The sequence below is a fragment of the Canis lupus genome, chromosome 20, assembly GCF_011100685.1.
Source record: "Canis lupus familiaris isolate Mischka breed German Shepherd chromosome 20, alternate assembly UU_Cfam_GSD_1.0, whole genome shotgun sequence".
NCBI classification, from domain to species: Eukaryota; Metazoa; Chordata; class Mammalia; order Carnivora; family Canidae; genus Canis; species Canis lupus.
The window spans coordinates 6,883,534-6,910,404 of record NC_049241.1 but is presented as its reverse complement, the minus strand read 5'-3'; the positions used below and the strand labels follow the sequence as shown (position 1 = coordinate 6,910,404).

The window sequence follows — 26,871 nt, the reverse complement described above, 5'->3', positions numbered from 1 at the left end:
TTGATAGGAGTTCATTAAGAAATAAGAGGGATTGGGCGTCTGGCTGGTTCAGTCAGTGGAGCGTGCAACTCTTGATCTCCAGATTTTAGGTTTGAGCCCCACCCTGAGTGTAGAGTTTACTTAAAAATAAAATCTTAAAAAAAAAAAAAACCATGAGGGAGAGGGACTAGTCTGTAGGACAAACTGATGTTGATCAGCAAGGCTAGAGAATACTTCCAATGAGCTCAATATGCAAAACAGAAATGCCATTTACATGAACAGTCATTGAATAAATGTTCAGATACGGAGATAAAACAGATATAACCAGAAACAATCCCTGGTAAGACTAGTTTTATATATCTGTATACATGCAGACGTGCTAAGTCTGGATCTAATTTCTTCAGACAAAACCAAGTTTTCTGCAACAATTGAGCAGAACAAGGCTATATTGAGAGGCTATATTGAGAGGTTTTGAATCTTCTCACATGCTGGGGGGGGGATTTTTTTTTTTTTTTTTTTTTTTTTTTTTTTGTATCTTATGGTGTGTTTAAAAAAATCCTTACAGCAACAAATCGCAACACCCTAGGAATAGAAGGCCATGCAGACAATAGGGAAGGGAAGGAGGAAGGAAGGAAGAGAAATCTGCCTTCCAAAACAAAGCCATGTGTAGGCTCCAAGAGATAAACAGCCAAGTAAAATAATCCTTCCAGAGGACAGGAGAGAAACAAGGGTGGGGAGCTGGAAGGAAGGAGGATATAATCACACCTTCCCTTCACAAACTGTAATTAGAAGAAATACAAACTGGCCAGATCTCTTGCAGGAGATCTCTTGGGCTCACCTGGGCATGTTTTACTCATCAGGCTCCTCTCGGCCGCCTCCTCCCCCCTTCCCCTCTCCCCCTCTCTGGGCTCCCCCCTCCCCTCCCTGCCTCTCCGTCCCCATCCCTCTCTTCCCCTCTCCCCTCCCCTTTACCTCTCTTCTGTCCCTCTCCCTCTCCTCACTCTGGACCCTCTCCTGCAAATAAAATGCTGAAGTAAAATGAATTTCCACAGCAAAACAGTTGCAGATGTTCTACTTCAGAATACATCCCTGGATCAAGAGCTGGTCACTTGATATGCAGGGCTGGGGAACATAGGCGGTCTCAAATGGCTCTGCTCTGTGGCCTTTTCACCTTAACAGTACCCAGTACTCTAAGTTTCCTGATGCCTCTGAACTCATTAGACAAAGAATGCTAAACTGCTGCTAGTTAGACTGGCAGAAAACAAAAGAAATCCGTCACCCAACCTTGCTCCTATCTCTGGCACAGTCTCACTCAACAACTCGTGTGCATTTTCCTTTCAATTCCAGAAAATTAATTTAAGTGTAGCCTGTGATGAAATAAGTGATAATTATGTTCTAAAACAATGAAGAGCTCAAAATGTGAGGAACTTAGAATACTCCACTCTTAAGCTTTCAGATGATCACAATATGCAATTTATTCTTACTTTCTCCCAATATAAATCGCACTATTAAATTAAAAGGGGAGAATTCTTCTACCAAATTACACACTAATGGCTCTTAACCCATAATTAAAGTATCACTAACAGCAGCTTAAAGCCATAGCCAACCATGAGCACATTTATTAGGACCTATGTTTTCAGCACCACGTAATTATGTAAATATAACCATCAGCCATCTTGAGAAAAATCAATGGTCTAACCAGTTCTCTACTCCCTTGGGAAAACACTCTTTGTGAACTGGCATTACCCAGGGCCTCCTCCTCTGCACAATCAGAAAAAAAGTAAAGAAAATCTCTAAGTGCCAGAGCAGCAGGGAGAACGAATTCCAACAAGGCTGGTCACCTACAGTTCTCATTACTCTCTTTCGTGACATCACAACAGCCTGGGAACCTAGGCCAGCAACTGGCTTCAAAGCAATGAGGACTCCAGGACAGGCTCACCATGCACTCGTAATCTAAGATGTCATCCCCATGCTGGGAGCTGGGAGCTGGGAGGGTCTGCACTACAGAGCCGGTCCCTATCATCAAGGAGCTAATAATTAAGGAGACAAGACATAAAATGATTGTGGAGAGGCAGTAATGCTACAGAAAAAGCAGAGACTAATCGAAACCACTGAGCCCTCACAACAACTCATTTCTGCTACAAACTTTCTGAATAAACTTGAACAATTTAACTCTCTGGGCCTCAGTTTCCCTGGCCAAAAAAAAAGTCAAATGTCTAAGATATACCTAAGGCCCTGTACAGCTCTGCAATAATTAGATAAGGAATACAAGATATATATAACAAAGTACTAAATTATACAATAGTGACTATGCTGCCACTGGAGAGATTTCATGGATTTTTTTTTTTTTTTTTTTTGAGTCAGCTACTTCCTGGGAGCCAAATCAGGCACTGTGTCAGGACGCCAGGATACAGTGGTGACCAAGAAAAAATGCCCTGCCTTCATGAGGCTTCCAATCTACTAGTGGAATATTCTCAGGAATTCACTGGGGAAAATTGAAGGCCGAGGTTAGCCTATGACCTTTTCATGGAGATACAGGCAAAATTGGGGTTCAAGTGGGTATAACTTGAACATTCAGTAGGATCATGAGTGATTAGCTGGTAAACTGTTGAGTGTGGTAATAAACCATAAGGTTTTTGAACAGACTCATTAACACAAGCAGAGTTCTACTAATTTGTTCATTACCAATGAAGGTAATTGGTTTCCAGAAATTAGCCAGATTCTTTCTGCCCTTTGCCAATCCTCTCCTTCTCCTATCCAATGGGTCTCACCCCAAACCTATCTGAAGTTAATTTTTTCCTTTATTTTCTTCTTCAATTATGCTTCCAGGCTACTATGGTGAAAGTCAGGTGCCAGACAGCAGTCACCAAGCAGTGTCCATATTTGAGCCATTTAGAGTCATCTAACTGTAGGACTTTAGGAAGGCCCTGCATGCTACAAAATAATTGGCTAAAAATGATCTATTTGTGTATATGTTGCCACAGAAGCTGAAGAAATGACAGTGCAGACACATGGTTTAATTTGCAGAGTACGGCAGTGTACAATACAACTAAGGAATTTGGTATAACCTAGAGAATAAGAATAACCATCCGCATCTTAATTTTTAAAACTAAAACCTCAGAAAATTAAATTGCCCCTTATTCTTAAGAGATGTAAAACCTGCCTGTGCCGTAAATGAAATCAAATGCTGCCTACACCAACTGTACATTCCATTTTCCAAATAACTTCCCTGGAATGCTGGTGAGCTGCTATGTTTAATATGAATATTTCCAAAGTACTGGATTTAAAGAAATAGCAATGGTTCCAACTTTTCTTACCAAAAAAAAAAAAAATTCCCATCTGAGATTTATGCCCATCCTCAAAACACCCTTTTGAGTTCAGAGCAGATGTGTGCAGTGTTTATACTAAGAAAACCACCAGTACATAAACAACCCACTAAAAACACCACTCAAGTTTTGCTGTGCTTTTCTTCATTTCCTGTGTATTTATTTTGGTGTTAATATAACGTTAACTTTCGTAGTAAGGAAAATAGCAGCAGATGTTTAAACCAAACAAACTATAGCAAATCATCCTACATATCTACTCAACTTTCAAAATCAAAGTTTCTTCCTCCCCCCAAAAGAGGGAAGCTTCAAGCAGACTACTCTCAAGTATATTACAGACTACAGAACAACAAATCAACCTGGTGGAGCTTTCCGTAAGCCTTTCCTCACCACCCCCAACTAAAGACATAAAAAAGTAATGTGGTATCAATTTCCTAGCAATCCCTCTATCCCTCTCTTAAGCGGATCGTTATGTTTTATTTTGTTTTGGTTTGGTTTGAGAATATCATATTACACAATGACAAAGACAAGCCACCAGATATTGCCTTAAGACTTTGTGATTTCTTGATCACTGAAAAAAAAGATGTTTTTAAAAACTGCAGTATATTAATTTCACAAGAAATGAGCCCAGTCACTCGCTACTTCCACCACCCTGAAGAAGTCTGCCTTTTTTAAAATGAGTGATTTCAGAAGTAACACGATAGTTAAAAACAGCAGATTCAAAGAAAGCAAACACCAAAATTCTCATTAGTGGAACAAGCAGGAGTTTAAATACGTATAACTTTTTAGAAAAAATTTTAAGTATGAGATCCTTATCCTGAGTGAAATAAAAAACAGTATGAATGAGATTTTATGTTCCTTGAAGGGGAAAGGGTAAGTTTTCAACTGACTAGGTAACAGGCCTGAAATTTTACATGAAAAATACAAGTTTCCTCAATGTTTTCTTTTTCAAAAGAAACGTTCAGTTCACTATTAAGGGAAAACATGGAAACTCCTACTGAATCAGAAAGGAGATGTCTCCTCCTCGATTTGTATTTGGTTACAACAAAAAACGCCCCTCCTGCCAAGCTGAATTCCCCCGCAGATGCCTCTCCGGCCACTCAAACCCAGGCCATTTCCACTTTTTCAAATTGCACGTAGATAATGTTCCAACAGATCAAGAAATCGCTTTTTCTCTTCTTCCTACCAACAGGGGCAGCTTGAAATGCTACAAGGCGGTGGGGAAACACCTCACAGTTTAGCAGGAGGTGATAAACAAGAAGAATTCTGAGTAGGTTTCTTTCTTTCTTTCTCTCTTTCAATTTAGCTTTCTGGTTGGTGTGTTGTGCAATCACTTCCACAAGGGACCGGAGTGTGGAGGGAACATCCTTCAATGTCAGAACTCTCTAGAGCAGTACAGGAAATGGGAAATCAGACAAAGAGCCAGTCTGTGCTTTGTGACATGGGTGCCCTTCCAGTCCCCCAAACTGAATAGAAAAATTCTTCATTGTTTGGGACAATAGCTCCTGAAAACAAAAACTCACTGTAACTTTCTGTTCCCCTCTACATGAAAATCCAAAGCACTGACTGGAATACAACATGAATACTGTAGATAGTGTATGTTTAAAATAAGTATCAGAGCTGGGGGTGGGGGAGGTGACCAACTCGTTTAACTTTTCCTGGTCCTAGAAGTTCTTCCTCTAAAGAGAGCACCAGCAGAAAACAAAAATAATCATATTATCAAGAGTTAAAAATTTTGAAGAGTTAATGTTGCAAGCAAAAGGGAAACTTTTAACAGTTTATATTTCACTGCCTTCCCTCCCCCACTGTAACCCTGAAAGCTAAGATAGAAACAGCAAACTTTGTATTGAAAATAGTGCATAATAAATACTCGCCTTTCAAAGCACCCTAAAATCCCAAGAAAGAGAGCAAAATACACAGAAGGCATTCAGAACCCTAAAGGAGGAGTGGCCTTAACAAAAGCAATAGGAGAGCAATTTCTAGAACAGAACCTCTACCTTCGTAGCACAGAATGCCGATATTGTTGTTCATCTTGTCCAAGTACTGGTAGTTCAACAGGTCCATCTTCATAAATAGCATTTATTGGGCTAGCACAGAAAACCAGCTCTTTGCTTTCCGCCCCCAAAGAGTAGGTTTCAAAAATCAATTATTACTGAGTAGCTCCTGGCTCTTCTCAAACTTCACAAAGACAGCGAGGCCCAGCCTCAGACGATCAAAACAAAGTATGTAAAAGTAAAAAAAAAAAAAAAGAAAGAAAGAAAGAAAGAAAAGAGAAAACAAAAACACGCCACCAAAAAAATCAAAGTCACACGGAAACCCTTGGAGGGTTTATTTGTAGACAGTATAGGTTTTGTATCCTCGATGGAGCACTTAAAAACCGTTTCGGAAGTCTTTGCAGGTCTTTCTTCGCAGTAGAAAAGGGGTGAAGACGAAGACCACGAAGCACATTTCCTCGGACAAAGCCGCGCTCGCCCTCCTCACAGCCCGCTGCAAGGGAACCGCGCTGACATGCTGGCTATGCTCGGTATGACTCGAATGCGAGCGAGCTTCCTCTCCCCGCCGAGGGCCACGGAGCATGCTCACTGCGCCCCGCAGCTCCTCAAATGTCAGGGATATTTTCTGCACAAGATCAGTCTCTAAATGCATTAAGTGCTTGAAAGAAAGAGAAAGAGGAGGTGGAGAGTCTGAACAGAGGGGCCGGGGCAGAGCTGCTCTGGACAGGAAGCAGCCCTGCCACTGCAAGAACCCTAGGAGGGAGAGAAAACCCAGGAAGTTTCTTTTTCGGGAGCTGAGTAAAAAAGTAAAAAAAAAAAAAATCCATCATGGAAGCAAACTTCCACAGAATTTAACCTTGGCTGGGTCTTCACTGTGGGGATTCGGGAACCCAGGCTGCTGCGTTTGCCGTGGTACATATACCATGCGTTATTTGGAAGGTTTTTTGTTTCTTTTAAAAATTGGTTTACGATGTCCTTTTACACTTCTACACTTCGGGCTGTATGTTTCAAATTTTGATCTGAATGTTACATAGAACTTCTCTCCTGCTCCTCATGACATGAACCGGGCGGAGATGGTATCACTTTTTTTTTTTTTTTTTTTTTGGTATCACTTTTTTACAGCAGAGAAAACTGAGGCTCAGAGGGATTAAATGACTGACCCAGGACCCCAAAATAGTTGGTAAAACTACTTTTAGGGTATTTTTTCCCCTAATAATTTTCCTTAAAGAAAAAAAGGAGGGAAAGAGAGAAAAAAGAGAAAACAGAGAAAGTGGTTTAAGCAAGGAAGACCAAAAGCCTATTTGAAATGACGGGTCATGAGGAGAATAAAGGCATTTTCATTCGGCACATATGAAAGCTGTTTCATCTATTTATTAGGGGCCAGTAGCATGTTGCTATGCTGTTCCTATACTGTTAAACTGGGGATCCTGGGTGGCTCAGCAGTTTAGCACCTGCCTTTTTGGCCCAGGGTGCGATCCTGGAGTCCCGGGTTCGAGTCCCACATCGGGCTCCTGGCATGAAGCCTGCTTCTCCCTCCTCCTGTGTCTCTGCCTCTCTCTCTCTCTCTCTATCATAAATAAATAAATAAATCTTTAAAAAATAAAAATAAAAAAATAAAAAATAAAACCCTTAAACTTCGTATCTCCAGTATCTAGTACAAGTAGGTACCCAAAAGCTGTTTACTGATGAGTACATCACTGAATGTCCAGAGCCTTTAAGCGCACAAAGAGCACACTAGCAAACAGAGGGAGGAAATTGTTTTATCTTAGCAGGCTGTAGCTAGCTTTTGGCACCATAAATTGACTAATAATTCACCACAGGAAGTGTCTGTGTATTGATATGAATATATGCTATTTGGAGATTTAGAAAATATCAAGGAGTGTCATACTGTAGATCAAGACCTGAAATTTTAATATTCTACAGAGCTGAATAAATAATTTCAGGGGATTTTTAAAATCCATCAGTAGTTGCATTTTGGATGACAGATGTTCACAGCAAATTGTTCTAATCAAATCTTATTAGAAGATTAACAAAACACCCAATACTACTGCTATCACTGGATAGCAGCGGGTGAAGTAGGCAACAGAAAAATCAAGATTTCACAAGCTTTCATTTATAAGGGTATCTATTAACATTGGGTTACATATTCTAGATACTGAATAAGCTGTACAGAAAGATATATATATATATATATATCATCAATTATAATTAAAATAATGGTATTTGGCAGGGAAGGTCAGAAGAAAGCTCTAATAGCATCCACAATACACTAGATTATTGCATTTCAAACAATCTTAATATCTTTAAGCACCACATTCAAATTCAAATGGTAGTTTTGGAGTACAATTACTCTGCTGTTCTTTGACATAAGATCTCAAACAGAAAACACGATGACTCATTAACATGTCCCTATGGGAGAAAGTTGGCTGCACATAAAAATCAATGCAGACGTTTAAAAAAATCCTGATGCTGAGGTAGCAGCCCAAACTAACCTGAGGAGGTGGGACCCAGGATCAGTATCATTTTTAAAAGAGTCCCAGGTGATTTTAATAAGCAATCAAGGTTGAAAACCATTGCTTTTATCCAAGAGGGAAAAAAAAATTACCTCCCTTAAGATACTTCATTTTATATACTTATTTTGAGGAAGAAAGAGTTCTGTTTTTAAAAATATAGTGATTTAGGGGCGCCTGGGTGGCTCAGTGGTTGAGCATCTACCTTTGGCTCAGGTCATGATCCTGGGGACCTGGGATGGAGTCTCACATCGGGCTCCCTGTGAGGAGCCTGCTTCTCCCTCCATCTATGTCTCTGCCTCTCTCTGTGTCTCTCATTAATAAATAAATAAAACTTTTAAATAAAATAAAATAAAATAAAGTGACTTAACCATATTCAAACAATATAGTTATAAAAATATGAGTACTTCATAATTTTCCCTAAATGATGCTATGTCGCTTGGAATGTGGTTCTCAGGGGCACCTGGGTGGCTCAGTCAAGCATTTGCCTTTGGCTCAGGTCATGATCCCAGGGTCCCAGGACTGAGTCCTGCATTGAGATCCCTGCTCAGTGGGTAGCCTGCTCCTCCCTCTCTCCCACTCCTCCTGCTTGTGCTCTTTCTCTGTCAAATAAATAAAATCTTAAAAAAAAAAAATGTGGTTCTTAGTTTCTGAGTGGCAATCATCTGTGTGGACAGTCCTATAGCTCTTGTCTGTCTACCTCCTTGTTCCCTGCTCCTCACTATCATTTTTCCAGATATATGCTTCGATCCTAACCAAGTCTAGACTTTTTTTTTTTTTTAAGATTTATTTATTTATTCATAGAGAAACACAGAGAGACACATAGAGAAACACAGAGAGACACGGGGCGGGGGGGGGGGGGGGGCAGATAGAGAAGCAGGCTCCATGCAGGGAGCCTGACGTGGGACTGAATCCTGGGACTCGATTCTGAGACTCCGGGATCACGCCCTGGACTGAAGGTGGTGATAAACTGCTGAGCCACCCAGGCTGCCCCCAAGTTTAGACTTTAAGAGCAAGGACTACAGGGGCACCTGGTGGCTCAGCAGTTGAGCATCTGCCTTCGGCTCAGGTCCTGATCCTGGGGTCCCGGGATGGAGTCCCGTATCGGGGTCCCCAGGAGGAGCCTGCTTCTTCCTCTGCCTGTGTCTCTGCCTATCTGTGTCTCTCATGAAGAAATAAATAAAATCTTTAAAAAAAAAAGAAAAAAAAGAAAGAAAAGAAAAGAAAAGAAAAGAAAAGAAAAGAAAAGAAAAGAAAAGAAAAGAGCAAGGACTATAGCTTCTTCATTTCTTCAAGGTCAGTCTGGCCTAAGCCTGCCACATTAGGTAGGCCATCAGTGAATATTTGGTGAATTAAAATCAGTAAGATTAAAACATCTCACAGGAATATTCTCTATCCAGCCTCCCGCCCCAGCACACACTGGAATACCTAGCGTTTTCCAGATTGGTTTCTGTAGACATCTTTTGGGAACCACAAGTCCTCACATTTGAGGAACATTCATCTGGATTCTGAACGCACCTCAAGTTATAGTTGGCATACTCAGTTTACAAATCTGAATCCTGGAAAATGTCAATGCTTCTCAAGTTCATTCACAGGCTAATGATATATTCATAATTGAAGTACCAACAGGATTGTTTTTAAGAAATGGGAAAGACTATTCTATATTTTATCCACACAAAAAAATCAAGTAGGAAATTTACTTTTTTAAAAAACAATGAAGAAATTTGAGCTATCAGATATTTAAAACATAAAGCAAAGAACATTTTGGAGGTAGAAGTGGGTACAGAATAAGTAGCATGGGGATCCCTGGGTGGCGCAGTGGTTTGGCGCCTGCCTTTGGCCCAGGGCGCGATCCTGGAGACCCGGGATCGAATCCCACATCGGGCTCCCGGTGCATGGAGCCTGCTTCTCCCTCTCCTATGTCTCTGCCTCTCTCTCTCTCTCTCTGTGTGTGACTATCATAAATAAATAAAAATTTAAAAAAAAAAAAAGAATAAGTAGCATGATACAAGTAATGCAATAAAATTTTTACTGAAAAAACTTTAAAAACTGTAATATGTTCAGACTAATCTGGAACAGGGAAACATTTTCTAAGGCTGAAAATACAAAACAAAACAAAAAACTCCTTAAATCAAAGAAAGAAAATACAGAGGAAAACATTGAAGACTTTGACTGACTATACAAGTTTTAGGTGTTTGTACATATAAAAACCATAAAACCAAGTAAAAAAAACAAACAGAAGAATATATTTGTAACATACATTATGGTCCATGAAGGATAAATGTTTCTGATCTATAAAGAACATTTAAAAGTAGAAAGAAATAAAAGAATCTAAATATTTTTTAAAGAATGCAAGAAATGAATGGTCAATATATTTTTGAAAAACTATTCAACTTTATTAATAAATTCAAATTTTTAGGGCGCCTGAGTGGCTCAGTAGGTTAAGCATCCGATTTCAGCTCAAGTCATGATCCTGGGGTCCTGGGATGGAGCCCCAAGTTAGACTCCATGCTCAGCAGGAAGCCTGCTTCTCTCTCTCTGTTCACCCCTCCCCCTGCTCTCTCACTCTCTCTCTCAAGTAAATAATCTTTAAGAAAAATACAAATTTTAAAAAAATTAAGTGATTTTGCATCTGCCAAATTAACTACAACAAAGACTTTTCAATCTTATTAAATGCGCTGGTAAGGTGAGATCCTAGTACAATTTGTGTTCACTGCTAGTGACATGTTAACAGATAATGCCTTTCCTCTTTTTTGTTTTTAAGAATTTTTTCCATTTATTTGAGAGAGAGAGAGAGATCAATGAAGGAGAAAGAGAAGCAGACTCTCACTCCTGAGCAGAGAGCCTGATGCAGAGCTCGCTCCCAAGACCCTGGGATCGTGACACGCCTCAGCTGAAATCAAGAGTTGGATGCTCAAGGATTGAGCCACCCCCCAGATAATGCCTTTCCACAAAGCAGTCTGGCATTTATATCAAGTTATTTGTAGTGTCAAAAATGTTCATATTCCTTTCCTCACACTAGACTCTACTTCTAGAACTCTGTCTTAAGGAAATACTAAGGTTTGATCAAAGAGTTACATGAGGATGCTTACCAACCTTTTACTTATAATGCTGAAAACTTGAAAACTTAAAGTCCAAAGAGACTGCATTAAAACTACAGTATATTGGAGCACCTGAGTTGCTCAGTCAGGTAAGTGTCTGACTCTTGATTTCAGCTCAGGTCATGATCTCAGGGTCGTGAGATTGAGCCCTGCGCTGGGCTCCACACTGAGTGCAGAGCCTGATTCTCTCTCTCTCTCTCTCTCTCTCTCTCTCTCTTTCTGTCTCTCCCTCTGCCCCTCTCCCCTGCCCCCCTACTCAGCTCTCTATCTGTTGCTCTCTAAAAAACAATAACAAAAAAAATGCAATATATTAATAACAAAATATTATTGTTATTATAATTCCTTCAAAACTATTATGACATGAGGGATCCCTGGGTGGCACAGCGGTTTGGCGCCTGCCTTTGGCCCAGGGCACGATCCTGGAGACCCGGGATCGAATCCCACATCAGGCTCCCGGTGCATGGAGCCTGCTTCTCCCTCTGCCTGTGTCTCTGTCTCTCTCTCTCTCTCTCTCTCTCTGTGACTATCATAAATAAATTTAAAAAAACTTAAAAAAAAATTAAAAAAAAATATTATGACATGAGGAAAGGCTATACTATGTTCTGTATGATAATACTACTACATGTGTTAAATGAATATAATCAAAATAGAATAGAACAGGGGCACCCTCAGTGGCTTAGTGGTTTAGCGCCACCTTCAGCCCAGGACATGAATCTGGAGACCCAGGATCGAGTCCCACTTTGGGCTCCCTGCATGGAGCTGGCTTCTCCCTCTGCCTGTGTCTCTGCCTCTCCCTCTCCCTGTGTCTCTCATGAATAAATAAAATGTTTAAAATTAAAAATTTAAAATTTAAAAAATAACAGTAATACATAGTGTACATAGTGTACTACACCAATTTTGCTTCTATACGGAGTATATACACATATATAGGGAAAAAGTTTGCACATGTATTAAAAATACTATAAAGAATACCAAAATAGGGCAGCCCAGGTGGCTCAGCAGTTTAGCACCTGCCTTCGGCCCAGGGTGTGATCCTGGAGACCCGAGATCGAGTCCCATGTCAGGTTCCCTGCATGGAGCCTGCTTCTCCCTCTGCCTGTGTCTCTGCCTCTCTCTCTCTCTCTCTCTTTCTCTCTCTTTGTGTCTCTGATGAATAAATAAATAAAATCTTTTAAAAATAATACCAAAGTAACAGTGCCTATATATTTGAGTAGTGGGCATTTTTGACATTTTTCTGTATTTCTAATTAACCTACAGAGAGTATATGCCATATATAATCAAGGTGAGGGTGAAGGAGATTCCTCACTTATTAAAAAGCAGGCACATAATGAGAAAATATCCCCTGGTAAAGGCATGAACAGTGGATCATATGTATCTTATTTTTAAATACCATAATATATCTTTTTGATTTAGATTTAACAACTAAAGATTCCAAACATTTATTTAGACCTTTGTAAGACTCAAAGATACTTATGATGTTTTTTTCAAATGTGTCCTAAAGGGACTAAAGAGAATCTCCCTGTACTTTAAACTTTCAGAGCAGGTGGATATGTATGCACATGCTGTCCTCTATTGTTTACTAATTATTTCACTTATCAGTATCAATTCCCCAAGACCTCGCTTTCTTCTGGAGAAAAAGAAAACAGAGTTTCAGTTCTTGGTATAAACCTCTCCACTGCACACAATAAGTGCTCCATACATGTTCACTATGACAGCATCTCGGCATCTCTGTGGAATAATGCTGGCCAAACGATGATAGGACCCCAGGCTGATTACTAGATTCAACTATTCAGTTTGCTAGACAATTGACTACCAATTTAGAACAGAACATCAGAACCGTGACCTGCTTGATAAATGCTAGAAGATAAAATTCACTCTCCAGACACTTTTGTAAAAACAAAAAGCTCTCATTAGAGCATGTGCAGAGAAGGGAATTTTTTAAGTTAAAAATTTAAATTCCAGTTACTTAAGATACACAGTAATGTTAGTTTCAGGTGTACAATACAGTGATTCAACGCTTCCATACACCACCTGGTGCTCATCACAAGTGTCCCCCTTAACCTCCATCACCTATTTAATCCATCCCCCCACTCACCTGCCCTCTAGTAACCATCAGTTTGTTCTCTGTAGTTGAGACTGTTTCTTGCTTTGCTCCTTCGCTTGTTTTGTTTCTTAAATTCTACACATGAGTGAAATCATACAGTATTTGTCTTTCTCTGATTTTGCTTAGCATTATACTTACTCTCTAGCTCCATCCATGTTGTTGCAAATGGCAAGATTTCATCATTTTTATGGTAGAATAATATCCCACTGTATGTACGTATGTATGTATACACACCATATCTTCTTTATTCATCAGTTGATGGACACTTGGGCTACTTCCACAGTTTGGTTATTGTAAATAATGTTGTTATAAACATTGAGGTATGTGTATGAAGAAGAGACTTTTTTCTTTTCTTTTTTCCTTCCTTTCTTCCCCCCTCCCTGTCTTTCTTTCTTTTTTGGCGGGGAGGGTGCAGAGGGAGAGAGAGAGAATCCCAAGCAGGCCCCAACACTGGGCTCAATCTCACAACTCTGGGGTCATGACCTGAGCTGAAATCAAGAGTCGGACGCTTAACTGCCTGAGCCACCCAGACACTCCGAGAAGTGCATATTTTATTTTTTAAAGGTTTTATTTATTTATTCATGAGAGACAGAGAGAGAGAGACACAGGCAGAGACACAGGCAGAGGGAGAAGCAGGCTCCATGCAGGAAGCCCGACGTGGGACTCGATCCCGGGACCCCAGGATCACGTCTGGGCTGAAGGCAGGCACTAAACCGCTGAACCACCCAGGGATCCCCAAGAAGTGAATATTTTAATGTTAAATCTAACAATAATCTCTTCAAAGACACTGGGAAATATAAATAACCCTACAACGTTATTGAGTTCCTTTAATGGACTGAACTGTTCTCTTTTCCCCAGGATTTTATGTAAGCTAGATACTTAGTTAATGCTTTTAAAGTTTTCTCCTTATCACATGTTTATCTTTTTTAAATCACTTCAACCTAATATATGAATAATAATCAAAATAGACCTAATCAAAGGAAGAAAGTAAGTTTGACTATACCTTGACCTAAAGTTTTAGTTGAACAAGAAGCTGGCTATAGAACAATATTTAAAAGCATCTCTAGAATCCACTGTCATATACAGATACATTCCTCAGTATAATATGAACAATAGCAAGAGTAACAATGATGATGTTCATACAACATTTTCTTGGGCAAGGCACATTTCCTTTTTTATCTAATTATACTAATTACTAAGACAAAGGTTGTAAGAAGGAAAGCACAGAAAAGGGATTAAATGAACATCTAGATTGAGTGTCAAGAAAAAAGACTTAAGAAACCAAACTTTCTTTTCCGTTAAATATTGTTCAGAATGCAAAGTTCTGTGGCTCCTCAAAGCCTAGCTAAAACTCCAACTTCTTCAAGAACCCCATTAGCTAGGATTAATCTCTATAATCTGTAATTTTAGATATACTGCACTTGGGGTGCCCAGGTGGCTCAGTTGGTTAAGCATCTGCCGTCAGCTCAGGTCATAATCTCAGGGTCCTGGGATCCAATGCGCACTGGGCTCCCTGCTCAACAGGGAGTCTAATTCTCCCTCTTCTTTTGTCTCACCCCTTCACTCATGTTCTCTCTAATAAATAAATAAAATCTGTTTTAAAAAAACAGATATACTGCACTTAATTCTAAAACAAGGGAGATGGGACACCTGGGTGGCTCAGCAGTTGAGCATCTGCTTTCGGCTCAGGGCGTGATTCCGGGTTCCAGGATCGAGTCCCACATCGGGCTTCCTGCATGGAGTCTGCTTCTCCCTCTGCCTATGTCTCTGCCTCTCTGTGTGTCTCTCATGAATAAATAAATAAAATCTTAAAATATATAAAACAAGGGAGACTATGAGATAATATATGTATCTCTCTCCCACCAGTTTATAAAGACTGCTTTGCACACAAAGGTCTTCAACAACATGGCTGTTGAACTAAATAAGATACCTAAACTAAATAATTTTCAAATGCTTCCAGTATCAATGAGGTGAACCTACATATCTATCAGTTTTCCTATCTTAACTGCATTTTCTTTTGAGGAAATAATTCCTAAATATATAATAAAATATTGCTTATTTTTCTAACTTGGAGTTGCTCACCGTAGAATGATTAAAAATATATACTATTTTGCAAACTTTTTTTTTAAGATTTTATTTATTTATTCATGAGAGACAGAGAGAAAGAGAAAGAGACAGAGAGAGAAAGAGAGAGAGAGAGAGAGAGAGAGAGGCAGAGACACAGGCAGAGGGAGAAGCAGGCCCCACTCAAGGGAGCCTGATGTGGGACTCGATCCCAGGACTCCAGGATCAGGCCTTAGGCTGAAGGCAGGCGCTAAACTGCTGAACCACCCCGGGATCCCCGTCAACTTTTTCACAAAAGTAAATACTATTGAGCTGTATATCTTGATTTCTTTTCTTTCTTTTTTTTTTTTTTTAAGATTTTATTTATTTACTCATAGACACAGAGAGAGAGAGAGGGGCAGAGACACAGGCAGAGGGAGAAGCAGGCTCTATGCAGGGAGCCGGATGCGGGACTCCATCCCGGGTCTCCAGGGTCACACTCCAGGCTGCAGGCGGCGCCAAACCGCTGCGCCACAGGGGCTGCCCTATCTTGACTTCTTTGTTTATAAAATAGTACCATTTCTAAGTTAAAATATTCAACTTTTTAAAATTATTTATTTATTTGAGAGAGAGAGGAGAAAAAGCGAGAGAGAGAGAGCGCAAGCAAGGGAAGGGCAGAGGGAAAGGGAGAAGCAGGCTCCTGGCTGAGGGGGCAGGATTATGACCTGAACTGAAGGCACAGGCCTAACTGCCTGAGGCACCCAGACACCCTTCGACTTCTTTTTTTTTTTTTTTTTTTATGATTTTATTTTTAAGTAATCTCTACAATCAACATGAAGCTCATATCAATCAATGACCCGAATATGGAGAGTCGCATGCTCTACAGACTTGGCCAGCCAGGTTCCCCAAAACACTCTCAACTTCTATTAAGTTTTACTAGATTACTTACTCTAGTGTAGAATTTTAGCACAAATATATGTACTTCAAAAAAAAAACATAAAATGGTGCTTCAAAGATTTAAACTTTCAATACAACAGCGCCCTCTGGGGGTGAGTTTTAAAATGTAATGACAATTTTGAGAATGCAAACCCCCACAATTTGGGCCATTTTCACCTGATAGACCTTATATTTCAAACACAATAAACCTGTTAATTTATTTATTTTTAAAAGTCACAGCAAATATATTTCTTTTAAGTAGACTCCACATTGGCCTGCCATGGAGCCTCACAGCAAATATCTTTCAACAATTACTAAACTTTGTAAAAATTAAAATACTAGCAAAACCAATTCAATTAATATCAAATGATTGAATAGGAAATCTTTACTGACATGAATTTAAGATTTTTTTAATTTAAGATATTAATAGTATTTTAAAAGTATTATTTTATATCTTATATATATTTTGAAGCATAGTGGATGTACAATACCATATTGGTTTCAGGTGCACTACATAGTGAATCAACATTTATATACATTACCAAGTGATCGTCGTGACAAATTTAGCTACCATCTCAGGACTGAAGTCTTAAACTGGAATAAATCAGTACTGGGAGAAGGAATTGAATCAATTAGCATTCCCAAGGAAGGAGAAATCTCTTGCAAAACACCAAATCTTGTAAGTTTTACAACTAGTACCTTATATGCTTGACAACGCAAATGTTTTGTTGCAAACAGAATTATTATTTTACAGGTTTTCATTACTAAAAATTACTTAGGTTCAGTAAAGCCCATCCAAAGAACTTTCACAAATAAAATATTATTCTGATATTCACATTCTCACAAATCATAATCATCCATAAATGTATTCCTTCAAGGCTGGCTGGAACTGCCTTCCACAGTAAAAATCAGAGATGAAATCCAAAGGAGGAAGAGTACCAAAATATATAGCATTTGAAGTGCTAACATCAACTGATAGTCCCACAGTACCACAGCCTTTAGTACTTCAGTATGCAGCATTTTTCTACCTCCAGAATCTGGAGGGTAGAAATAGAATTTCTACCCATTCCACCAGTTAGGATCCCATCCAGAAAACAGACCCCACACCAGGTATTTTAAAAGAGAATTTTAGGGGCGCCTGGGTGGCTCAGTAGTTGAGCACCTGCCTTTGGCTCAGGTGGTGATCCCAGGGTCCTGGGACTGAGTCTCGCATTGGGCTCCCAGCAAAGAGCTTGCTTCTCCCTCTGCCTATGTCTCTGCCTCTATCTCCATCTCTCTCGTGAACAAATAAATAAAATCTTTAAAAAATGATAAAAAAATAAAATAAAAGAGAATTTTAACGCTCCCCTGCCTTGTGCCCCCTTTTGGTCATTACCCGCATAAGGTAACTAATATCCTAACCTTTCACAGCATAAATTAGTTTGATCACTTCATGTAAATAGAATATGTTATGTACTGTGACTGGGTTCTTTCACTCAATTTTATGAGTGTTATCCTTCTCTTTTTTTAAAAAAAAGATTTTATTTCTTTGAGAGAGAGAACATGCAAGCAGAGGAGGGGCAGAGAGAGAGGGGAGGGAGAGAAAGAATCTCAAGCAGACTCCCCACTGAGCATGGAGCCCATCAAAGGACTCAATCTCATGACCCTGAGATCATGGTCTGAGCTGAAATCAAGAGTCGGATGCTCAACCAACTGAGCCACCAGGCACCCAGTGTGTTACCCTTATTTTTATGCACAGATGAAAAATCATTCTTTTTCACTGCTGTATAGCATTACATCGCCCTACCAGAGGAGACTTCTTTCATTCTATTGTTGATGGGCATTGAGTTAGGCAGTCTCTATTTGGGGGCTATTATAATATGTTTGCTACAAATCTGCTAGTGCGTGTCTTTGGTGAGCATATAGCTGGGTTTTTTTTTGTTACTGTTGCTATTGCTATTGTTTTTGTAAAGTCTTAAAATCAGATATTTATACTTTTTATATTTTTTCTGCAGCTTTACATTTTATCTTTTTCACCTTAGTTGCCACACAATGACAACAAAGCAGTTGTACCAATACAGAGTCCTGCCAGTGGTGTATGGATTTCAGGTTGTACCTCATCCTGGCCAACACTTTTCGATCTTTTTCATTCCCACTATTCTGTTAAGTATGGAGCAGCCACACTGTGGTTTTACTTTATACTCCTCTGACCAATAGTGCCTCTCAACCAGGGCAATTTTGCTTCACTCCCTTCCTGGGAGACATTTGGTGATGCCTGGCTGTCACAACTTGGGGCTGTCACTGGCATCTAGCAGCAGATGGAGGCCAGCAATAATGCCAAACATGCTATAGTACACAGAACAACCCCCACAACAAAGAGTTAGCTAGACCAAAATGGCAACATTTGGTTTCTTCATTAATAAGAAACCCTGGTTCAAGCAAACCATTATTAGAATTTTTCTTCTTGGCCATATAATCAGTGGCTGATACAGCTCAAGAAGTCAATTTCCTATTGTCTCAAAATGTTATTTTCTCCCTAAAGATGAAGGGATAAAAGACAAAGGACAGTACTAGGTGTTGGGCAAGTACATGGCGTAGCATTAGGTTCTTTTACATACTTGGTGTCTTTTTTAATCCCCACAACAATGCTATCAGGGACTATCACAGTTTTACAGATGAGGAAGCAGATATCACACAGGCTAAGTGGCTTGTCCAAACTCACAGAAGCGGTGGTAGCTCTGGATTTGAAGCTGTGCTTTTCTACTACACTCCAGGTCTTACTTTTAACTAAAAATAAGAGTTTTTGAAGGCTATAAGGACTATTAACTTAGAAGGGGCAAGTTTCACATTAGATCTGCAGAAAGCAACAGAATAAAAACTGGGTACAAGGCACCTTGGTGGCTCAGTCTGTTAAGTGTCTGACTTTGGCTCAGGTCTTGATCCCAGGGTCCTGGGATTGAGCCCCACATTGGGTTCCCTGCTCAGTGGGGAGTCTGCTTCTCCCTCTCCCTCTGCCCTTTCCACCTCTCACGCTTGTGCGCATGAGCACTCTCTCACTCTAATAAATAAAATCTCTTAAAAAATGTTTTTTAAACTGGATATGAAAAACAGATCATCTGCAATGTTAAGATTAAGGCATGCCTGTAATGGGGCACCTGGGTGGCTCAGTGGTTGAGCGTCTGCCTTCGGCTCAGGTCATGATCCCTGGGTCCTGGGATCAAGTCTTGCATCAGACTCCCTGCAGAGAGCCAGCTTCTCCCTCTGCCTGTGCCTCTGCCTCTTTCTGTGTCTCTCATGAACAAATAAATAAAACCTTAAAAAAAAAAGACAACGCTTTTAAGAACTGTACCTTAAAACTTTTAAATAAATCCATCTTCCTCATAACATTGTGATCTCTTTAAAGCTACATCATGTCTTATTTTTCTTTGTATATGCCCCCAATGCCTATGGGAGTAGGCATTTAAAGTTCCCTGGATCTGACCTAAAGCCCCAGTGAAGGAAGACAGAGTCTTCATAAAGCAAGCAGATGGCTCAGATTTTTTTTTTCACCTAGTCAACTATATTTAGTAGCCTAAAGTAGAATAAAAAGGGTTTTGTTGCAAATGTTTTTTTTTTTAAGATTTTATTTATTTATTCATGAGCAACACACAGAGAGAGAGGCAGAGACACAGGCAGAGGGAGAAGCAGGCTCCCTGGGGGGAACCCGAAGTGGGACTCAATCCCACAGGATCATGCCCTGGGCAGAAGGCAGGAGCTCAACTGCTGAGCCACCCAGGTGTCCCTCTGTTGCAAATATTCAGTTGAGTCAAACAATAGTCAATGCCATCAAATTCTTTTCACAACACAATCAGATTTTTCCAAGGATGGATTGGCACACATAGCCCCGTCAATCACCCTTTGGATGTTTTCACTGATGCTTCCATTAGTGAGGACATCGCAGCCTTAGGGCACCAGTAGTTCATCAACTAGAAGAGCAGTTTCCCATCCTGGACACCTATCACAATCACCCAGGAGACTCAAAACCATGCAGGCCCCGGCAATGTATCTGGAGGGTGATTTAGTAAATCTGGGGTAGGACACAGTGGGGCCCAGAAAGATGTATTTTGAATTTACGCCCAGGAAACAGCTGCACTCAGTACAGTCTGAAAATAGCTCCCTACATCATTTTCACATGCGCCCCTCTCCTTGATGTTCAGGAGCTCTGCAGTGGGAATGTTGAGTTGAATTTAGTCAAGTGCCTGGCTGAGGAAACCCCTTGCCTTCCACACCCTCCAGAGTTCAAGGACATCCCAATGAGTTACTCCTGGGCAGGACTAGGGGACGACTTGAGCCAATCTTTTTTTTTTTTTTTTAAGATTTATTTTTATTTATTTATGATAGACAGAGAGAGAGAGAGAAAGAGAGAGGCAGAGACACAGGCAGAGGGAGAAGCAGGCTCCATGAAGGGAGCCCAACGCGGGACTCGATCCTGGGACTCCAGAATCGCACCCGGGCCAAAGGCAGGCGCAAAATCACTGAGCCACCCAGGGATCCCCTTGAGCCAATCTTAGACACAGCTCAAATTCCTTCCCACTAGGAAGCTGGACTGTGAACCCCATCATCTCAATTTACACATTGTGTCTTGCTTTACAAGGAAGAGACCAACAAATCCCCCTTTTCTCAGCCTGTCTTCTTCAACCACTGACACTCAGTAGCCAGAAGAAAACTTAGAGATTTATAAACTGCCGACACTCAACTATTTTAATACCAGAAATGTATATACCAGGCTTTTCTGCTTACCTACAAATGGGTAAGGGTGTGTAGTGTGTGAGGGATCCTGGAAATGAGACAGGGTATTTACTGGAGGAGCAGAACAGCATTTCCACAGTATGTGCGTCTAGTCAAGGCTGGTGATGGTGAATTTTTAGTAACGTGCAGCACCATGAACCTTCCTGAGGAGGACTCAACTGTGATGTCACATTCCTATGCTCCTCTGGTTAATGGCCATTGCCTCCCCAGCACCTAGACCATGCCTGGCATCTGGCAGGTGATCAATAAAGAACTAGGTTTCTAACCAGGGTCAGAAGACTGATGACATTCCAGCCTCCCAGAGAAGCACTGACAACTGTGGCCACAGGAACAGTAAACCCCAACCCTGGGGAGGGAATGAGAGCCAAGGGCAAGGGAGAAGAAGGTCTAAGAATTAAGGACTAAGCCAAGGAGGAACAGCTGCAGGGGAACATAGCCATCCCCAGAGGAAGTCAGGAATGGGGAGGCGAAGGAGGAGAAGCAGGTAAGACTGGAAACTGATAACAATAATGAGCCTACGTTTTGTCCTCTGCAATCTCAGACTGGCTTTCCAGTAAAAATAAAGAAATGAATGAATGAATGAATGAATGAATGAAAAGAAAAGAAAAGAAAAGAAAAGAAAAGAAAGAAAGAAAGAAAGAAAGAAAGAAAGAAAGAAAGAAAGAAAGAAAGAAGAAAGAAAGAAAGAAAGAGAGAGAGAGAGAGAGAAACGGCACTAGGATTGGGAGTCAGAAAAGTTAGCTTCCTAGTTCTTAGCGAACTCTCCCTCTCCCAGGCTTCATTGCCTTCTCTGCAAACGGGGTACGATAGAACTTCACTTGCCCATCACCCATCACACAGGCTGTCAAGGACCCAGGGAGCCACGGCTATTAGAGCATCGCATGAACTACAGAACACGTACGAATGTAGGGAACTGTTCACGCCATTCCTCACGCAGATGATGAAGTTTCTTGGTATCCCACAAGGAGAAGCAGAGCCTGTTCAGACAGTAAGACTGCCCTGGCCACTCCCTCCCCCCGAAAGAACTTCAAACAGAAACATCTATAAAAATGTGGGAACAAAGGTCGTCTTTTTTGCTGGTTGGCAGTTTCCTTATGCTTAATTAGACTTCTGTGGATTTCTGGAAGGAGCATCCAGGAATGCCCCTGCCACATACCTCCTCTGTGCATCCTGAAGAGGGGAAAATAATTTAAGACGGCTGTGGATCTGCCAAGGAACCCACACACATCATTTTTTTTTTCTTAATTTTAAAAATATGATCGTGATGCATGCCTCACTTAAATTTAGTATCCTTACCCTAAAAGTTGTCAAATATTTAAAAATCACATTGATGACTTATCCATTATTCAGATGAAACAAAACCTATCCTGCAGACTGCATTAAAAACAGAGATGTAGGGGCATCTAGGTCACTCAGTCGGTTAAGCATCTGCCTTTGGCTCAGGTGAAGATCCTGAGGTCCTGGGATGGAGCCTCCCATCCCATCCGGCTCCCAGCTCAGTGAAGAGCTCCCAGCTCAGTGAAGAGTCCGCTTCTCTCTCACCCTCTGCCCCTCCCCCTGCTCATGAGCTCTCTAATAAATAAACAAAATTGTCAAAAATAAAATAAAAACGGGGTCTAATACCAGAACAGATTTACTCTCTTGACATCACAGAAAATGTACCACATTACTTATATACTTCCCTAAGCCTCACTCCTTTCTAATGCACTATATGTCCCACTTCAATATACAACATCCTTCCTTCAACCTCCTCTGTGCATGAATCAGCCTTAAAATCCTAGGGTTCCGGTTAATTCATCCCTTCCTTTTGTGCCCTTATCCCTACCCAACCATAGGCTGCCATGTTCATTTGCAATCTCAAGACAGAATCTCATGTTTTATATAATAAATGGCAGTATTTACTATTTAGAGATGGCTTTTTCTGCTGGGTTTATGGGTGGTTTTTCTTTGGTTTACTGACTGAAAGCACGTGGAGAGAAAGAGCACACTGTACCTCCCAGGGCAAAAAAAAAAAAAAAAAAGAAAAAACAAAGGGAGAGAGAGAAACACACACACACACACACACACACACACACACACACACACATATTAGCCAACAATGGACATGAAGAAAATTGTTTAGCTCATTTTCCTGATGGTTTGAATTGCAATACCAACGATAACAACAAGAGGTCTTAAAGTAATTAAAAGTTCTACATTTCTTGGGGAGGACATGAAGGCAAGACATCTGCTCCCTAGGGGGATCGGACTTTTCAGCTCAATAAGAATGAAAATACCTAAAACTCCTGGTTGTCTTTAGCTCTCGGTTTGGTTTCATTCTAGGTAGTTACCAGAGGGTTAAGGAGCCTAACCAGTTCACCATAAAAGTTTCATGTATGATCCTATTACTTTTGAATGGCTATCAGTGTTCTTTGCGACTCTCCTTGTTCAAGACTCCTGTCACAGGATATCTGTGCTAACAGCCCTGTGGTACAGGTTGCCAACAAGAAAATTATGATCCTTGTGGCAGTAATGCCGATTTACGCAGCATCAAAATAAATGATTCTTCCTGTTCTCTGCTCTCCATTTTCCCAGGAAAACAAGTTTTAAAAAGAGAGAGAGAAACATGAGAAAATAGAGCTTTGCACCTGCATGCTTAGTGCTGCACTTCCCGCACAAATAACCAAATGGCCATATTTTATTTATAGATGCTCTAAAAGTACAACTGCTTCCAAAGTGCAGGCTAAAACACTTCGCGTTTGGCCTGGAACCACCAAGGAAAGGTACACCAATATATTTTCCTTTGGAAGGCTGACACATAAAAAAGAAAAAAAAAGAAAAAGAAAAAAAAAAAAAAAAAAGAAAAAGAAAAAGAAAAAGCTTTCTTTCCCGTGTTTAAGCAAACCTTCCAATTCTCTTCCGGCAGAGCACTGTAGTGTGTTTGCTGCTTTAATATCATCATTAATTAAAGAACCAGCTGCCAACTTTAATAGACTGGGAAGGCCACAGAGAAAAGGAATGAATACACAAACTCTTTCTAGACCTTTCTTTTTATTCACCTGGCACGTGGCCCACTACTCTTCATGAAAGAAAAATCAAGCCTTCAATTCTCACTCATAAATGCACATTTATTTAGTTCACAAGGAACAAAAAGATAAGAGAGTCTGAATAACTTGCCTAATATGCAATTATAAAGTATTGACATGCCTACTGTGTGCACTTAGTACATGAATGTGAAAATATCTTGAAGACCTGAAAAGTGCTATTTGGCTGTTGCTAAAAGACACTATATAGAGATACCTAGAATTTTTGTTGTTGGTAAGAGTGTTGCTGAGCCCCAGAAGGAGAGACATCCAACCAGACCATCCATATTCATCTGACCCCTACTCTCCAAACCTTAGGTACAAATTTATCCTGCCCAGGATCATAGTAGAGGTGAAAATCTACCCAGCACAGACACAATCTTACTGCCTCCAAGTACTGTTTACTTGTCTTTGGGACTCTAGACATATGGCAAGCAAGACATCCATAAAAACATGGCCAGAGGGCGCCTGGATGGCTCAGTCAGTTAAGTGTCTGCCTTTGGGTCAGGTCATCATCCCAGAGTCCGAGGTGGAACCCAATGTCCAGCTCCATGCTCAGCAGGGAGTCAGCTTCTTCCTCTGTCCCTACCAATGCTCATGCTGTCTCTCTCTCTTTCTCTCTCTCAAATAAATAAATAAAATCTTAAAAAAAAAAAAAATGGCCAGAGCCACATTAATGCTAATACCACTTCACTGGCCTAGAAGGGATGGGGGCCCAAAGATGAATAAGACACAGTCCCCGTCCTTGAAGAGCATATACCAGAGGGCAAACAACAAGAACTATAAACAAACCATAGGAAGCAAAGGAAAGAGAGATACTGTTTTTTGAAGGGATTTAGGTGTGGCTTCACAAAGAAAATGGCATTTGTCTGGGCCCTCACAAGAATAGGATTTCAAGGCAGGGTTGAGGGTCAAGACATTCCCAATGGTATTTCCCAAGACACAAACAAAGTAAAATATTTACTATAGCTCAATGAGTTTTCCATAGACATATTAAGTGAACTTCAAGGGATTACTCAGGGCAAAACTAGCTTAAAATATTGAAATAATTAAAATGTGCAATCCTGGAGGCCAGGAGCTAGTCAGAAGCAGGTTCCAACCTTGATTCTGCAAAGGAGTAGCTATGTGAGTTCAGGTGTATTACATAATGCCTCTGATCTCACTTTTTATCTTTGAAAAATGGGGATGATGCCAACACTTTCCACAGACTGATCACTCTCTTGGGATGCCACCACTTCCATGATGGCATTGTTAATACAGTCTGCTATAATCTCACATGGCTTTATCTCCTGGATAGACCAAGTACTCCCTGAGACCCAACTTCTTTGCTTATTTACTCTGAAACAGCCTGCTGCTACTATCAGCAGGCACCCACAGATGCCAAATTCTCTTCCTTTCTATTGAATTTCTTTTTTTTTTTTCTATTGAATTTCTATTCACTATGGAAATTCTTTCCTTTGTACTATAAAGTATACTGTCACTCAAATTCTGAAATATCCCTATTTCAAAATTTGAGTTTCATCTTTTACATTTCAGCATATCTCTATCTCAGTAGGATTTTTTTTCTATGAATAATGTTATAGATTTTAAAAATATATCTATCTCTTTGGGGACCTGGGTATATGAAATGCCAGTAAAAAATCATTCACATTGAGTTCTAAAAATTAAAAAACTTTGAGATCCAAAGACTCAAGTTTTATGTTAACTGAACTTTCATTTCAGCTTTGCTTCCATAATACATCAAGAACACAGAACACAAGAGCTGCCTGGGTGGTGCAACCTGGGTGTCTGACTCTTGGTTTCGGCTTAGGTCGTGATCTCAGGGTTGTGAGATAGAAGTCGGCTTAAAAGACTCTCTATGCGTCTCCCCCACCCCTGCACTTGTACTCTCTCTAAAATAAATAAATAAATCTTAAAAAAAAAAAAAAAAAAGGAAAGAACACAGAACAACAAACAAAACCCAATTCATCATACAGTTGTTTCATCACAGTAGCTGTGGGACCAACAGCAAAACTATGATACATGAAGGTCCTCACAAAAATGAATACACAGAATAGAGAACCCAGAAATGGGCACTCAACTCTATGGTCAACTAATATTCAACAAATCAGGAAAGAATATCCACTGGAAAAAGGACAGTCTCTTCAATAAATGGTGTTGGGAAAATTGGACAGCCACATGCAGAAGAATGAAACTGGACCATCCTCTTACACCATACACAAAGAAAAACTCAAAATGGTTGAAAAATCTAAATGTGAGACAAGAATCCGTCAAAATTCTTTTTTAAAAAAAATATTTTATTTATTTATTCATGAGAGACACAGAGAGAGGCAGAGACACAGGCAGAGGGAGAAGCAGGCTCCCCATGGGAGCCCTATGCAGGACTTGATCCCAGGACCCTGGGATCACAACCTGAGCCAAAGGCAGATACTCAACCATTGAACCACTCAGACATCCCAAACGTCCAATTCTTGATCTCAGCTCAGGTCTGGATCTCAGGGTCATGAGTTCAAGCCCCATACTGGGCTCCACACTGGGCTTGGAGCCTACTTTAAAAAAAAAAAAAAAAAAAGGCAAAGAAACATTACAAGTAACAAGGTGTTTGAGAAAACATACTAGGAAAATTATACAAAGAATGTTGAAAGTAGTGAACCAACATTTCTCTATAAGATTTACCAAAAAAAAGAAGAAAAAGCATAAACTCTGAAGTAAAAGCTCTATTTTGAAGAAACAGTATGACCACATGGAAAGATGAATATAGAAAAGTTCAGGAAAGAAACAAAAAGGAAAAATTCGGCTGTGACAGAAATAGATGCCACATTAAAAACAGTAAAATAAACAGGCATGGATAAACACCAGATCAGGTGTATGAAGGACAGGCTTCAGGAAATCACAGGAGTTGATTCAAGGATAAGAACACACCTTGCATGGGGCACCTGGGTGGCTCGGTGGCTGAGTGTCAGCCTTTGGCTCAGGTCGGATCCCAGGGTCCTGGGATGGAATCCCACATCCGGCTCCCCACAGGGAGCCCACTTCTCCCTCTGTCTCTCAT

At 40.3% G+C, this 26,871-nt stretch overlaps 1 protein-coding gene across 5 annotated transcripts in view; it reads right to left on the bottom strand.

Annotated features, from left to right (window-relative positions):
• VGLL4 (vestigial like family member 4) overlaps window positions 1-26,871 on the bottom strand; it is a 163,314-nt gene that overhangs the window by 78,160 nt on the left and 58,283 nt on the right. Inside the window, exon 1 of one of the 5 annotated variants that reach the window (XM_038565626.1) lies at window positions 5,300-6,020. The exons of the other annotated variants lie outside the window; for them this stretch is intronic. Coding sequence (XP_038421554.1) covers window positions 5,300-5,381 — 82 coding nt within the window. The 5' untranslated portion in view covers window positions 5,382-6,020. Of the gene's footprint in view, window positions 1-5,299; window positions 6,021-26,871 lie in introns of those variants that run through there. 5 annotated transcript variants of the gene reach the window in all.